We start from the raw sequence: 16,608 nt of genomic DNA, 5'->3' as shown, positions 1-16,608 counted from the left end.
ATTCCGTGCCCAAAAACATCCCGGAATTCCGCAGGGAAAGGGGTCATTCCGTGCCCAAAACATCCCGGAATTCCGCAGGGAAAACTCAGGGAAAAGGGTCATTCCGTGCCCAAAACATCCCGGAATTCCGCAGGGAAAACTCAGGGAAAAGGGTCATTCCGTGCCCAAAAACATCCCGGAATTCCGCAGGGAAAGGGTCATTCCGTGCCCAAAAACATCCCGGAATTCCGCAGGGAAAGGGTCATTCCGTGCCCAAAACATCCCGGAATTCCGCAGGGAAAGGGTCATTCCGTGCCCAAAAACATCCCGGAATTCCGCAGGGAAAACTCAGGGAAAAGGGTCATTCCGTGCCCCAAAACATCCCGGAATTCCGCAGGGAAAACTCAGGGAAAGGGTCATTCCGTGCCCAAAAACATCCCGGAATTCCGCAGGGAAAGGGTCATTCTGTGCCCCAAAACATCCCGGAATTCCGCAGGGAAAACTCAGGGAAAAGGGTCATTCCGTGTGCAAAAACATCCCGGAATTCCGCAGGGAAAACTCAGGGAAAGGGTCATTCCGTGTGCAAAAACATCCCGGAATTCCGCAGGGAAAACTCAGGGAAAGGGTCATTCCGTGTGCAAAAACATCCCGGAATTCCGCAGGGAAAGGGTCATTCCGTGCCCAAAAACATCCCGGAATTCCGCAGGGAAAAGGAAACCCTTCCCTAATTCCCAATTAATCCCCAATTAATTCCCAATTAATTCCCAATTAATTCCCAATTCCCCTGCCCAGGGGATGTTCTCCCCAATCCCAAACCCTTCCCTAATTCCCAATTAATTCCCAATTAACTCCCAATTAATTCCCAATTCCTTCGGAGCTGTGCCAGATGTTCTCCCCAATCCCAAACCCTTCCCTAATTCCCAATTAATTCCCAATTAATTCCCAATTAATTCCCAATTGCTCTGCCAGGGGAGGTTCCAGCTCCACTGCTGGAAAGGTGTCCAGAGCATCCCGGAATTCCCGGGAATCCCGGGAATCTCACCGTGGGAGCGCAGAGCAGCAGGCTCTCATTCTTCCCTAATTCCCAATTAATTCCCAATTAATTCCCAATTAATTCCCAATTCCCCTGCCCAGGGGAGGTTCCAGCTCCCGGAATGCCGGTGTCCAGAGCATCCCGGAATCCCGGCAATCCCGGGAATCTCACCGTGGGAGCGCAGAGCAGCAGGCTCTCATTCTTCCCTAATTCCCAAAAATTCCCAATTAACTCCCAATTAATTCCCAATTAATTCCCAATTCCCCTGCCCAGGGGAGGTTCCAGCTCCACCTGCCGGTGTCCAAAAGCATCCCGGAATTCCGGGAATCCCGGGAATCTCACCGTGGAATTCCGCAGGGAAGCAGGCTCATTCTGCTCCCCAAAAACATCCCTAATTCCCAACTAATTCCCAATTAATTCCCAATTAATTCCCAATTGCTCGCAGGGAAAGGTTCCAGCTCCACTGCCGGTGTCCAGAGCATCCCGGAATTCCGGGAATCCCGGGAATCTCACCGTGGGCGCGCAGAGCAGCAGGTTCTCATTCTTCCCTAATTCCCAATTAATTCCCAATTAATTCCCAATTAATTCCCAATTCCCCTGCCCAGGGGAGGTTCCAGCTCCACCTGCCGGTGTCCAGAGCATCCCGGAATCCCGGGAATCCCGGGAATCTCACCGTGGGAGCGCAGAGCAGCAGGCTCTCATTCTTCCCTAATTCCCAATTAATTCCCAATTAACTCCCAATTAATTCCCAATTAATTCCCAATTCCCCTGCCCAGGGGAGGTTCCAGCTCCACCTGCCGGTGTCCAGAGCATCCCGGAATTCCGGGAATCCCGGGAATCTCACCGTGGGAGCGCAGAGCAGCAGGCTCTCATTCTTCCCTAATTCCCAACTAATTCCCAATTAATTCCCAATTAATTCCCAATTGCTCTGCCCAGGGGAGGTTCCAGCTCCACCTGCCGGTGTCCAGAGCATCCCGGAATTCCGGGAATCCCGGGAATCTCACCGTGGGCGCGCAGAGCAGCAGGTTCTCATTCTTCCCTAATTCCCAATTAATTCCCAATTAATTCCCAATTAATTCCCAATTCCCCTGCCCAGGGGAGGTTCCAGCTCCACCTGCCGGTGTCCAGAGCATCCCGGAATCCCGGGAATCCCGGGAATCTCACCGTGGGAGCGCAGAGCAGCAGGCTCTCATTCTTCCCTAATTCCCAATTAATTCCCAATTAATTCCCAATTCCTTCGGAGCTGTGCCAGATGTTCTCCCCAATCCCAAACCCTTCCCTAATTCCCAATTAATTCCCAATTAATTCCCAATTAACTCCCAATTAATTCCCAATTAATTCCCAATTAATTCCCAATTCCCCTGCCCAGGGGAGGTTCCAGCTCCACCTGCCGGTGTCCAGAGCATCCCGGAATTCCGGGAATCCCGGGAATCCCGGGAATCTCACCGTGGGAGCGCAGAGCAGCAGGCTCTCATTCTTCCCTAATTCCCAATTAATTCCCAATTAATTCCCAATTAATTCCCAATTGCTCTGCCCAGGGGAGGTTCCAGCTCCACCTGCCGGTGTCCAGAGCATCCCGGAATTCCGGGAATCCCGGGAATCCCGGGAATCTCACCGTGGGAGCGCAGAGCAGCAGGCTCTCATTCTTCCCTAATTCCCAATTAATTCCCAATTAATTCCCAATTAATTCCCAATTAATTCCCAATTCCCCTGCCCAGGGGAGGTTCCAGCTCCACCTGCCGGTGTCCAGAGCATCCCGGAATCCCGGGAATCCCGGGAATCTCACCGTGGGAGCGCAGAGCAGCAGGCTCTCATTCTTCCCTAATTCCCAATTAATTCCCAATTAATTCCCAATTAATTCCCAATTAATTCCCAATTAATTCCCAATTCCTCTGCCCAGCTGTGCCAGATGTTCTCCCCAATCCCAAACCCTTCCCCAATTCCCAATTAATTCCCAATTAATTCCCAATTAATTCCCAATTCCTCTGCCCAGCTGTGCCAGATGTTCTCCCCAATCCCAAACCCTTCCCTAATTCCCAATTAATTCCCAATTAATTCCCAATTAATTCCCAATTGCTCTGCCCAGGGGAGGTTCCAGCTCCACCTGCCGGTGTCCAGAGCATCCCGGAATTCCGGGAATCCCGGGAATCCCGGGAATCTCACCGTGGGAGCGCAGAGCAGCAGGCTCTCATTCTTCCCTAATTCCCAATTAATTCCCAATTAATTCCCAATTCCCCTGCCCAGGGGAGGTTCCAGCTCCACCTGCCGGTGTCCAGAGCATCCTGGAATTCCGGGAATCCCGGGAATCCCGGGAATCTCACCGTGGGAGCGCAGAGCAGCAGGTTCTCATCCGACTCCAGCGCCGCCCGGAACAGCTTGCTCTGGATCCTGTTGAGGGTTTTGAACCCCTCAAACCCGGCCTGGGCGTACTTGGGAAGTTTTTCCACGGAAACCAATTGCTGGGAAGAGGGGAAAAAAGAGGGAAAAGAAGGAATTTGGGGTTTGTTGTCGCCTCGTGGATATTGGGAATGGGTTGGGAAAAGATCCGGATGATCCCGATCAGGAGAAGCGGATGTGCACAAAAATTCCCCTCGTTACAGAAGGATTAATTCCCAATTAATTAAGGTTTGGGGGAAAAAAAAAAATCCTCATTTTTTTTGTCCTCTCAGATTCCATGGAAAAGCCAAATCCTCAAGATCCAACCCGGTGTTCAGGGGTGGGAAAACATCTGGAATTAATGGATGGACAAAAATCCCCTCGTGCTAAAAGGAGAATTCCAAGTTTTTTAGTGCTGGAAAAGAGGGAAAAATCTTTTTTTTTTTCCGTGGATAATCCAAGCTTTTCCCGGTGTTCAGGGCGGGAAAAAAACTTGGGATCCACGGCTGGATTCACACTCAGGGATTTATTCCCATAAAAAAATTTGGGAAAACCAGAGCTGAGGGCTCAGCAAAAAAAAAAAAAAAACCCCCCAGGAGGGGAAACTCGGCACGGGGTGAGCGGTGGGAAAAGGGGAAGTGGGAATTTCCTGCGGAAACGGGGGAAAAAAGGGTTAAAAAGGTTAAAAAGGGAAGGAGGGAGAGCTCAGTCACGGAATCCTGGGGTGGTTTTGGGGAGGAAGGAGCTTAAATCCCAAAATTTCATCCCAGGGGTGCCTTCCCCCATCCCAGAGGCTCCAATTTCCCAAAAAATCTGCTTTTCCTGGTGCCAAATTCCCAAAAAATCTGCTTTTCCTGGCGCCAAAATTCCCAAAAAACCAGATTTTCCTGGTGCCAAATTTCCCAAAAAATCTGCTTTTCCAGGTGCCAAATTTCCCAGAAATCTTATTTTTCCTGGCACCAAATTTCCCAAAAAACCTGCTTTTCCAGGTGCCAAAATTCCCAAAAAAACAGATTTTCCTGGTTCCAAATTCCCAAAAAAATCTGCTTTTCCAGGTGCCAAATTTCCCAAAAAACCTGCTTTTCCTGGTGCCAAATTTCCCAGAAATCTTATTTTTCCTGGCACCAAATTTCCCAAAAAATCTGCTTTTCTTGGCACCACATTCCCAAAAACACCTGCTTTTCCTGGCACCAAATTTCCCAGAAATCCTGCTTTTCCAGGTGCCAAATTTCCCAAAAAAACAGATTTTCCTGGTGCCAAATTTCCCAAAAAATCTGCTTTTCCTGGTGCCAAAATTCCCAAAAAACCTGCTTTTCCTGGTGCCAAATTTCCCAAAAAAACAGATTTTCCTGGTGCCAAAATTCCCAAAAAACCTGCTTTTCCTGGTGCCAAATTTCCCAAAAAAATCTGCTTTTCCAGGTGCCAAATTTCTCCAAAAAACAGATTTTCCTGGCACCAAATTTCCCAAAAAATCTGCTTTTCTTGGCACCACATTCCCAAAAAATCTGCTTTTCCTGGCACCAAATTTCCCAGAAATCCTGCTTTTCCAGGTGCCAAATTTCCCAAAAAAACAGATTTTCCTGGTTCCAAATTTCCCAAAAAAACAGATTTTCTTGGCACCACATTCCCAAAAAACCTGCTTTTCCTGGTACCAAATTTCAAAAAAAACCTGCTTTTCCTGGTGCCAAAATTCCCAAAAAACCTGCTTTTCCTGGCCCTTAATTTCCCAAAAAAATCTGCTTTTCCAGGTGCCAAATTTCTCCAAAAAACAGATTTTCCTGGCACCAAATTTCCCAAAAAACCTGCTTTTCCAGGTGCCAAATTTCCCAAAAAACCTGCTTTTCCTGGTGCCAAAATTCCCAAAAAAACAGATTTTCCTGGTGCCAAATTTCCCAAAAAACCTGCTTTTCCTGCTGCCAAATTTCCCCAAAAAATCTGCTTTTCCTGGTGCCAAATTTCCCAGAAATCTTATTTTTCCTGGCACCAAATTCCCAAAAAACCTGCTTTTCTTGGCACCACATTCCCAAAAAATCTGCTTTTCCTGGCACCAAATTCCCAAAAAACCTGCTTTTCCAGGTGCCAAAATTCCCAAAAAAACAGATTTTCCTGGTTCCAAATTTCCAAAAAAAACAGATTTTCCTGGTGCCAAATTTCCCAGAAAACCTGCTTTTCCTGGCTTTTAATTTCCCAAAAAACCTGCTTTTCCTGGCTTTTAATTTCCCAGAAAACCTGCTTTTCCTGGTGCCAAATTTCCCAGAAAACCTGCTTTTCCTGGCTTTTAATTTCCCAGAAAACCTGCTTTTCCTGGTGCCAAATTTCCCAGAAAACCTGCTTTTCCTGGTGCCAAATTTCCCAGAAAACCTGCTTTTCCTGGCTTTTAATTTCCCAGAAAACCTGCTTTTCCTGGCTTTTAATTTCCCAGAAAACCTGCTTTTCCTGGCTTTTAATTTCCCAGAAAACCTGCTTTTCCTGGCTCTTAATTTCCCAGGAAATCCACTTTTCCTGGCACCAAATTACCCAAAAAACCTGTTTTTCCAGGTGCCAAATTTCCCAGGAAATCCACTTTTCCAGGTGCCAAATTTCCCAGGAAATCCACTTTTCCAGCTGCCCGATTTCCCAGGAATATTTTGCGTGTGAGGGATTTAAAATCCCTTAAAAAACCACCGAGCTCCCCAAGATTCCCAAAGATCCAGGAGCAGGGAATTCCACCCTCGTCCCATTCCCAAAAATCCCATTTCAATCTCCATTTCCCTGCCTTGACGCCATTCCCCGTTTCCCAAAATCCCAAAAATCCCTCTCCAGCTTTTTGGGAACCTCTGGAGCTCTGGGATTTTTTGGGAACCTCTGGAGCTCTGGGATTTTTTGGGAATTCACCTCTGGGATTTTTTGGGAACCTCTGGGATTCTTTGGGAACCTCTGGGATTTTTTGGGAACCTCTGGGATTTTTTGGGAACCTCTGGAGCTCTGGGATTTTTTGGGAACCTCTGGAAGTCTGGATTTTTTGGGAATTCACCTCTGGGATTTTTTGGGAACCTCTGGGATTTTTTGGGAACCTCTGGGATTTTTTGGGAACCTCTGGGATTTTTTGGGAACCTCTGGGATTTTTTGGGAACCTCTGGGATTTTTTGGGAACCTCTGGAGCTCTGGGATTTTTTGGGAACCTCTGGGATTCTTTGGGAACCTCTGGGATTTTTTGGGAACCTCTGGGATTTTTTGGGAACCTCTGGGATTTTTTGGGAACCTCTGGGATTTTTTGGGATCCTCTGGAGCTCTGGGATTTTTTGGGAATTCACCTCTGGGATTCTTTGGGAACCTCTGGGATTTTTTGGGAACCTCTGGGATTTTTTGGGAACCTCTGGAGCTCTGGGATTTTTTGGGAACCTCTGGAAGTCTGGATTTTTTGGGAATTCACCTCGTCGGCTCCGAAGGGTTTGGGTTTGAGGGCGGGCACGTGAACCTCCTCGTATCCTTTCCGTTGTCTCCGGAATGATCCGTCCGGGAGCTGGCAGCGCTTGTTGGCCATGAAGTGACTGCCCTGGGAGAACACCAAATCCTCCAAATCCAGCACCTGCCTGGGAGCCAGAGCCTGGAAAACAACGGGAAAACACGGAAAAATGAAATAGAGGATAAGGTGGGAATGGGAAAATTGGGAAAATGAAATAGAGGATAAGGTGGGAATGGAAAAAATAAAATAAAAGGTTAAGGTGTGAATGGAAAACCGCAAAAAATCGAAATAAAGGTTAAGGTGTGAATGGAAAACCTCAAAAAATCGAAATAAAGGATAAGGTGTGAATGGAAAAATAAAAAAAAAACAAAATAAAGGTTAAGGTGTGAATGGAAAACCTCAAAAAATCGAAATAAAGGATAAGGTGTGAATGGAAAAAATCAAAATAAAGGATAAGGTGTGAGTGGAAAAATAAAAAAAAAACAAAATAAAGGATAAGGTGTGCCTGGAAAAACCAAAAAAATAGAAATAAAGGATAAGGTGTGAATGGAAAAACCAAAAAAATCAAAATAAAGGATAAGGTGTGAATGGAAAAACCAAAAAAAATCAAAATAAAGGATAAGGTGTGAATGGAAAACCTGAAAAAATCGAAATAAAGGATAAGGTGTGAATGGAAAAATAAAAAAAAACAAAATAAAGGATAAGGTGTGAATGGAAAAACCAAAAAAAATCAAAATAAAGGATAAGGTGTGAATGGAAAAACAAAAAAATAAAATAAAGGATAAGGTGTGAATGGAAAACCTAAAAAATCAAAATAAAGGATAAGGTGTGAATGGAAAAACAAAAAAATCAAAATAAAGGATAAGGTGTGAAGGGAAAAACAAAAAAAATAAAATAAAGGATAAGGTGTGAATGGAAAAAATCAAAATAAAGGATAAGGTGTGAATGGAAAAATCAAAATAAAGGATAAGGTGTGAATGGAAAACCTAAAAAATCGAAATAAAGGATAAGGTGTGAATGGAAAACCTCAAAAAATCGAAATAAAGGATAAGGTGTGAATGGAAAACCTAAAAAAATCGAAATAAAGGATAAGGTGTGAATGGAAAACCTAAAAAAATCGAAATAAAGGATAAGGTGTGAATGGAAAACCTAAAAAATCAAAATAAAGGATAAGGTGTGAATGGAAAAAATCAAAATAAAGGATAAGGTGTGAGTGGAAAAATAAAGAAAAACAAAATAAAGGATAAGGTGTGAATGGAAAAACCAAAAAAAATCAAAATAAAGGATAAGGTGTGAATGGAAAAAATCAAAATAAAGGATAAGGTGTGAATGGAAAACCTAAAAAAATCGAAATAAAGAATAAGGTGTGAATGGAAAAACCAAAAAAAATCAAAATAAAGGATAAGGTGTGAATGGAAAAACAAAAAAAAATAGAAATAAAGGATAAGGTGTGAATGGAAAAACCAAAAAAATCAAAATAAAGGATAAGGTGTGAATGGAAAAACCAAAAAAATCAAAATAAAGGATAAGGTGTGAATGGAAAACCTGAAAAAATCGAAATAAAGGATAAGGTGTGAATGGAAAAAATCAAAATAAAGGATAAGGTGTGAATGGAAAACCTAAAAAATCAAAATAAAGGATAAGGTGTGAACGGAAAAACAAAAAAATAAAATAAAGGATAAGGTGTGCCTGGAAAAACCTAAAAAATACACAAAAAATTGATAAGGTGTGAATGGAAAAACCCAAAAAAATCGAAATAAAGGATAAGGTGTGAATGGGAAAACAAAAAAATCGAAATAAAGGATAAGGTGTGAATGGAAAACATCGGGAAAACATGGAAAAATAAAGAAAAGGATAAGGTGTGAATGGGAAAATTCGGAAAAATAAAAGAAAGGATAAGGTGTGCCTGGAAAAACCAAAAAAAATCAAAATAAAGGATAAGGTGTGAATGGAAAACCTAAAAAATCAAAATAAAGGATAAGGTGTGAATGGAAAAACCCAAAAAATCAAAATAAAGGATAAGGTGTGAATGGAAAAACCCAAAAAATCAAAATAAAGGATAAGGTGTGAATGGGAAAACAAAAAAATCAAAATAAAGGATAAGGTGTGAATGGAAAAAATCAAAATAAAGGATAAGGTGTGAATGGAAAAAATCAAAATAAAGGATAAGGTGTGAGTGGAAAAATAAAAAAAAAACAAAATAAAGGATAAGGTGTGCCTGGAAAAACCAAAAAAAATAGAAATAAAGAATAAGGTGTGAATGGAAAAATAAAAAAAAACAAAATAAAGGATAAGGTGTGAATGGAAAAAATCAAAATAAAGGATAAGGTGTGCCTGGAAAAACCTAAAAAATACACAAAAAATGGATAAGGTGTGCATGGAAAAACCAAAAAAAATCAAAATAAAGGATAAGGTGTGAATGGAAAAACCCAAAAAAATCGAAATAAAGGATAAGGTGTGCCTGGAAAACATTGGAAAAATTCAGAAAAAGAAAATAAAGGATAAGGTGTGCCTGGAAAAACCCGGAAAAAACGCTTTTTGGGTGTGGCTGGGGGTGTTTAATGTGAGTAAATCCAAGGATTTTACCTCTCCTCCCTGGTCTAGATCCATGGATTCCAGGTCGGTGTCCATGCGGGATTGCCGCACGCGTTCCCGCCGGGAGCGTTCTTCCTGTGGGGAAAAATCGGGATTCAGCCCCGGGAAAAGGGATCAGCCTCATCCCAAGGTGCTCCTGATCCCTCAATTTCCTTGGGAATAAACCAGGAATGACCATTTTTGGTGGGAAAAGCAAAATTCCCCTCAGAAATGTGGCTCCTAACCCATTCCTGAGGGGAAAAAATGGGATTCGGCCTCAAGGAAGAGGCTCAGCCTCCTCCAAGGTGCTCCTGATCCCAAATTCCTTTGGAAAAAGGCATCCATAAACCAGGAATAACCATTTTGATAAACTGGTAACAACAATTTTTGGTGGGAAAACCGAATTTCCCCTCAGAAATTTGGCTCCTAACCCATTCCTGAGGGGAAAAAATGGGATTCGGCCTCAAGGAAGAGGCTCAGCCTTGTCCAAAGTGCTCCTGATCCCAAATTCCTTTGGAAAAAGGCATCCATAAACCAGGAATAACCATTTTGATAAACTGGTAACAACAATTTTTGGCGGGAAAACCAGATTTCCCCTCAGAAATGTGGCTCCTGACCCATTCCTGAGGGGAAAAATCAGGATTTGGCCCTGGGAAAAGGGATCAGCCTCATCTCAAGGTGCTCCTGATCCCTCAATTTCCTTGGGAATAAACCAGGAATGACCATTTTTGGTGGGAAAAGCAAAATTCCCCTCAGAAATTTGGCTCCTGCCCCACTCCTGAGGGGAAAAAATGGGATTCGGCCTCAAGGAAGAGGCTCAGCCTCCTCCAAAGTGCTCCTGATCCCAAATTCCTTTGGAAAAAGGCATCCATAAACTAGGAATAACCATTTTGATAAACTGGTAACAACAATTTTTGGCGGGAAAAGCGAATTTCCCCTCAGAAATTTGGCTCCTAACCCATTCCTGAGGGGAAAAAATGGGATTCGGCCTCAAGGAAGAGGCTCAGCCTCCTCCAAAGTGCTCCTGATCCCAAATTCCTTTGGAAAAAGGCATCCCTAAACCAGGAATGACCATTTTGATAAACCAGGAATGACCATTTTTGGTGGGAAAAGCAAAATTCCCCTCAGAAATTTGGCTCCTGCCCCACTCCTGAGGGGAAAAAATGGGATTTAGCCTCAAGGAAAAGGCTCAGCCTTGTCCAAAGTGCTCCTGATCCCAAATTCCTTTGGAAAAAGGCATCCCTAAACTAGGAATAACCATTTTGATAAACCAGGAATGACCATTTTTGGTGGGAAAACCAGATTTCCCCTCAGAAATGTGGCTCCTGACCCATTCCTGAGGGGAAAAAATGGGATTTGGCCTCAAGGAAGAGGCTCAGCCTCCTCCAAGGTGCTCCTGATCCCAAATTCCTTTGGAAAAAGGCATCCATAAACCAGGAATGACCATTTTGATAAACCAGGAATGACCTTTTTTGTTGGGAAAAGCAAAATTCCCCTCAGAAATTTGGCTCCTGCCCCACTCCTGAGGGGAAAAAATGGGATTCGGCCTCAAGGAAGAGGCTCAGCCTCATCCAAAGTGCTCCTGATCCCAAATTCCTTTGGAAAAAGGCATCCATAAACTAGGAATAACCATTTTGATAAACCAGGAACAACAATTTTTGGCGGGAAAAGCGAATTTCCCCTCAGAAATTTGGCTCCTAACCCATTCCTGAGGGGAAAAAATCAGGATTCGGCCTCAAGGAAGAGGCTCAGCCTCATCCAAAGTGCTCCTGATCCCAAATTCCTTTGGAAAAAGGCATCCCTAAACCAGGAATGACCATTTTGATAAACCAGGAATGACCATTTTTGGTGGGAAAAGCAAAATTCCCCTCAGAAATTTGGCTCCTGCCCCACTCCTGAGGGGAAAAAATGGGATTCGGCCTCAAGGAAGAGGCTCAGCCTCCTCCAAAGTGCTCCTGATCCCAAATTCCTTTGGAAAAAGGCATCCATAAACCAGGAATAACCATTTTGATAAACCAGGAATGACCATTTTTGGTGGGAAAAGCAAAATTCCCCTCAGAAATTTGGCTCCTGCCCCACTCCTGAGGGGAAAAAATGGGATTTAGCCTCAAGGAAGAGGCTCAGCCTTGTCCAAAGTGCTCCTGATCCCAAATTCCTTTGGAAAAAGGCATCCTTAAACTAGGAATAACCATTTTGATTAACCAGGAACAACAATTTTTGGCGGGAAAACCGAATTTCCCCTCAGAAATTTGGCTCCTAACCCATTCCTGAGGGGAAAAAATGGGATTCGGCCTCAAGGAAGAGGCTCAGCCTCCTCCAAAGTGCTCCTGATCCCAAATTCCTTTGGAAAAAGGCATCCATAAACCAGGAATAACCATTTTGATAAACTGGTAACAACAATTTTTGGTGGGAAAACCAAATTTCCCCTCAGAAATGTGGCTCCTGACCCATTCCTGAGGGGAAAAATCAGGATTTGGCCCTGGGAAAAGGGATCAGCCTCATCCCAAGGTGATCCTGATCCCTCAATTTCCTTGGGAATAAACCAGGAATGACCATTTTTGGTGGGAAAAGCAAAATTCCCCTCAGAAATTTGGCTCCTGCCCCACTCCTGAGGGGAAAAAATGGGATTCGGCCTCAAGGAAGAGGCTCAGCCTCCTCCAAGGTGCTCCTGATCCCAAATTCCTTTGGAAAAAGGCATCCTTAAACTAGGAATAACCATTTTGATAAACCAGAAACAACAATTTTTGGCAGGAAAACCGTATTTCCCCTCAGAAATGTGGCTCCTGACCCATTCCTGAGGGGAAAAATCAGGATTTGGCCCTGGGAAAAGGGATCAGCCTCATCCCAAGGTGCTCCTGATCCCAAATTCCTTTGGAAAAAGGCATCCATAAACCAGGAATAACCATTTTGATAAACTGGTAACAACAATTTTTGGCGGGAAAACCAAATTTCCCCTCAGAAATGTGGCTCCTGACCCATTTCTGAGGGGAAAAAATGGGATTCGGCCTCAAGGAAGAAGCTCAGCCTCCTCCAAGGTGCCCCTATTCCCCAGTTTCTTTGGGAAAACCTTTGGGAAAAGGCCTCCATAAACCAGGACCGAGCACTGTGGATGTTTTGTGGGATTTGAGGGGGTTTTGGGGTGATTTGGGTGAGATTTTGAAGGAATTCGCCTGCGAAGGAGGCCCTGGGAAAGCAGAAGCGGCGACGGCAGCGTCGCTTCCCTCAGACTTCGTGGGGAGGATTCCAGCCCCCGTTTCCCACCCAAAACCGGATCCCAGCAATCCCACAAATCCCACAGAGCTTCCCTTACCCGGATCAGATCCTCTTTCTCCGTCTCGTGGAGCTGGTAGAGGAACTTGGAGAGCTCGGGGTCGGCCTCCATCTTCCCCATGATCCGCTCCTTCTCCGCCTCGCTCTGCGCGCTGGCCAGCAAGGTGCAGTACAGGACTGGGGCGGGGGGGGGAAAAAACCGGGAAAAACATGGAAAAACGGATCCAAACCTGCCGGAATTCCACTGGAAAAGGGGGGAAAAAACTCACTCATCATCCGGTGCTGCCGCAGGACTTTGATGAAGTCGAAGGTGTTGAAGCCCAGCAGCAGCACCAGTTGGTTCTCGCATTCCCGGTCGTCGCTGGCGGTCTGAGGAGGGAAAAATGTGGAATTTTTCACGGCAGGATCCCTGTTTTCCGTGGGATGGGGGAGAGGGGAGGTGGGGAAATGTGGGAAGGGAGAGGAAAACAAGCATGGAAGGTGGAAAACTATCCTGGAGCCTGGAAAAAGAATCCCGAAAATTCACATTTTTCGCTCAAAACCCCATGGAAGTGGCTCGTGAGGGAAAACAATCCTGAAAATTCCAATTTTTCGCTCAAAACTCGGGAATCAGGAGGGGAACACCACATGGAGGCGGCTCCTGAGGGTAAACAATCCTGAAAATTCCCATTTTTGGCCCAAAACTCGGGAATCGGGGTGGGAACACCCCATGGAGGTGGGTCCTGAGGGAAAAAAATCCCAAAAATTCCCATTTTTCATCCAAAACTTGGGAATCAGGAGGGGAACACCCCATGGAGGTGGCTCCTGAGGGAAAACAATCCCGAAAATTCCAATTTTTCGCTCAAAACTTGGGAATCAGGGTGGGAACACCACATGGAGGCGGCTCCTGAAGTAAAAAAATCCCAAAAATTCACATTTTTCACCCAAAACTTGGGAATCAGAGTGAGAATACCTCATGGAGGTAGCTCCTGAGGAAAAACAATCCTGAAAATTCCAATTTTTCGCCCAAAACTCGGGAATCAGGGTGGGAACACCACATGGAGGCGGCTCCTGAAGTAAAACAATCCCAAAATTTCCCATTTTCAACCAAAACTCGGGAATCAGGAGGGGAACACCCCATGGAGGCGGCTCCTGAGGGAAAACAACCCCGAAAATTCCAATTTTTCGCTCAAAACTTGGGAATCAGGGTGGGAACACCACATGGAGGCGGCTCCTGAGGGAAAACAATCCTGAAAATTCCCATTTTTGGCCCAAAACTTGGGAATCAGGGTGGGAACACCACATGGAGGCGGCTCCTGAGGGAAAATCCCAAAAATTCCCATTTTTGGCCCAAATCTTGGGAATCAGGGTGGGAACACCACATGGAGGTGGCTCCTGAAGTAAAACAATCCCAAAATTTCCCATTTTTCAACCAAAACTCGGGAATCAGGAGGGGAACACCCCATGGAGGTGGCTCCTGAGGGAAAACAATCCCAAAAATTTAAATTTTTCACCAAAAACTCAGGAATCAGAGTGGGAACACCCCATGGAGGCGGCTCCTGAGGGAAAACAATCCTGAAAATTCACATTTTTGGCCCAAAACTTGGGAATCAGGGTGGGAACACCACATGGAGGCGGCTCCTGAAGTAAAAAAATCCCAAAAATTCCCATTTTTCATCCAAAACTTGGGAATCAGGAGGGGAACACCCCATGGAGGTGGCTCCTGAGGGAAAACAATCCTGAAAATTCACATTTTTTGCCCAAAACTCGGGAATCAGGGTGGGAACAGACCCCAGGGGAGACGATTTCCCAGGAAAAACCCCTCGGGGAAACAAACCCCTGGGAACTCAGGGATCGACACCGCCACCAAACCCAAATAGGGGACAAAAATTCCCACGGAACGCCACAAACCACCCGGAATTCCAGCCAAATTCCCACTTTTTGCAGGGAGAACTCTTCCCAGATCCCGAGGATGCGGAGGCCACGCACCTTGAGGATCTCCAGGACCTCATCCGCCTTTTTCTGGGAGACGATGGCGTCGTCGTAGAAGCGGCTGAGCTGACGCTGCAGCCAGAAGGCGTCGATGTCCCGCGGGTGCAGGTCCTTCTTCTTGGAGCTCATCAGCTCCCCTGCTGCCACCAGCTGGAAAATCCCAAAAATTCCCAACATTCCCATGATTTGGGAGCATTCAGGACCACGAAATCCCAAAATTTCCCATTAAAATCCCATTAAAATCCCATTAAAATCTCATTAAAATCCCATTATTCCCAAGGTTTTGATGTCCTGCAGGTGCAGGTTCTTCTTCTTGGAGCTCATCAGCTCCCCTGCTGCCACCAGCTGGAAAATCCCAAAAATTCCCAACATTCCCGTGATTTGGGATCATTCAGGATGATGAAATCCCAAAATTTCCCATTAAAATCCCATTAAATCCCATTAAAATCCCATTAAAATCCCATTATTCCCAAGGTTTTGATGTCCTGCAGGTGCAGGTTCTTCTTCTTGGAGCTCATCAGCTCCCCTGCTGCCACCAGCTGGAAAATCCCAAAAATTCCCAACATTCCCGTGATTTGGGATCATTCAGGATGATGAAATCCCAAAATTTCCCATTAAAATCCCATTAAAATCCCATTAAAATCCCATTAAAATCCCATTATTCCCAAGGTTTTGATGTCCTGCAGGTGCAGGTTCTTCTTCTTGGAGCTCATCAGCTCCCCTGCTGCCACCAGCTGGAAAATCCCAAAAATTCCCAACATTCCCGTGATTTGGGATCGTTTGGGGCCACGAAATCCCAAAAATTCCCATTAAAATCCCATTAAAATCCCATTATTCCCATTTGGGGTGCTGGAGTCCGGGTTTGGGGTGGAATGGGAATGTTTAGGGACACAAAATTCCCAAAATTCCCATAAAAATCCCATTAAAATCCCATTAAAATCCCATTAAAATCCCATTTTTTCCCTCTGTTTGAAGCAGAACAGGAGCTTGGAAAAATCCCCAAAATTCCCATAAAAATCCCATTTGGGGTGCTGGAGTCCAGGTTTGGGGTGGAATGGGAATGTTTAGGGACACAAAATCCCCAAAATTCCATTAAAATCCCATTAAAATCCCATAAAAATCCCATTAAAATCCCATTATTCCCATTTGGGGTGCTGGAGTCCGGGTTTGGGGTGGAATGGGAATGTTTAGGGACACAAAATTCCCAAAATTCCCATAAAAATCCCATTTTTTCCCTGTGTTTGGGGTGGAAAGGGAGCTTGGAAAAAACCCCAAAATTCCCATAAAAATCCCATTTTTTCCCTGTGTTTGGGGTGGAATGAGAGCTTGGAAAAAACCCCAAAATTCCCATAAAAATCCCATTAAAATCCCATAAAAATCCCATAAAAATCCCATAAAAATCCCATTATTTCCCTGTGTTTGGAGCCAGGGTTTGGGGTGGAATGGGAATGTTTAGGGACACAAAATTCCCATAAAATTCCCATAAAAATCCCATTTTTTCCCTCTGTTTGGAGCAGAACAGGAGCTTGGAAAAATCCCCAAAATTCCCATAAAAATCCCATTTTTTCCCTGTGTTTGGGGCGGAATGAGAGCTTGGAAAAAACCCCAAAATCCCCATAAAAATCCCATTTTTTCCCTGTGTTTGGGGTGGAATGAGAGCTTGGAAAAAACCCCAAAATCCCCATAAAAATCCCATTAAAATCCCATTATTTCCCTGTGTTTGGAGCCAGGGTTTGGGGTGGAATGGGAATGTTTAGGGACACAAAATTCCCAAAATTCCCATAAAAATCCCATTTTTTCCCTGTGTTTGGGGTGGAATGAGAGCTTGGAAAAAACCCCAAAAATCCCATAAAAATCCCATTAAAATCCCATTAAAATCCCATAAAAATCCCATTATTTCCCTGTGTTTGGGGTGGAATGGGAATGTTTAGGGACACAAAATTCCCAAAATTCCCATAAA

General features: G+C 44.6%; 1 protein-coding gene across 1 annotated transcript in view; it reads right to left on the bottom strand.

The window, feature by feature from the left end:
* SNRNP200 (small nuclear ribonucleoprotein U5 subunit 200) overlaps positions 1-16,608 on the bottom strand; it is a gene marked incomplete at its 3' end in the record, with an annotated part of 104,579 nt that overhangs the window by 70,754 nt on the left and 17,217 nt on the right. The window contains exons 8-13 of the mRNA XM_088068208.1: positions 14,646-14,798; positions 12,947-13,046; positions 12,718-12,854; positions 9,420-9,503; positions 6,801-6,974; positions 3,334-3,471 (exon numbers count right to left, since the gene is read on the bottom strand). Of these exons, the coding sequence (XP_087924334.1) occupies positions 3,334-3,471; positions 6,801-6,974; positions 9,420-9,503; positions 12,718-12,854; positions 12,947-13,046; positions 14,646-14,798 (786 nt within the window). The remainder of the gene's footprint in view (positions 1-3,333; positions 3,472-6,800; positions 6,975-9,419; positions 9,504-12,717; positions 12,855-12,946; positions 13,047-14,645; positions 14,799-16,608) is intronic.

The sequence above is a fragment of the Pseudopodoces humilis genome, chromosome 30, assembly GCF_049639895.1.
Source record: "Pseudopodoces humilis isolate 2021_Gansu_Grassland_sample_001 chromosome 30, ASM4963989v1, whole genome shotgun sequence".
NCBI lineage: Eukaryota > Metazoa > Chordata > Aves > Passeriformes > Paridae > Pseudopodoces > Pseudopodoces humilis.
The sequence above is the reverse complement of the archived record's forward strand: the minus strand, read 5'-3'. Positions and strand labels throughout refer to the sequence as shown.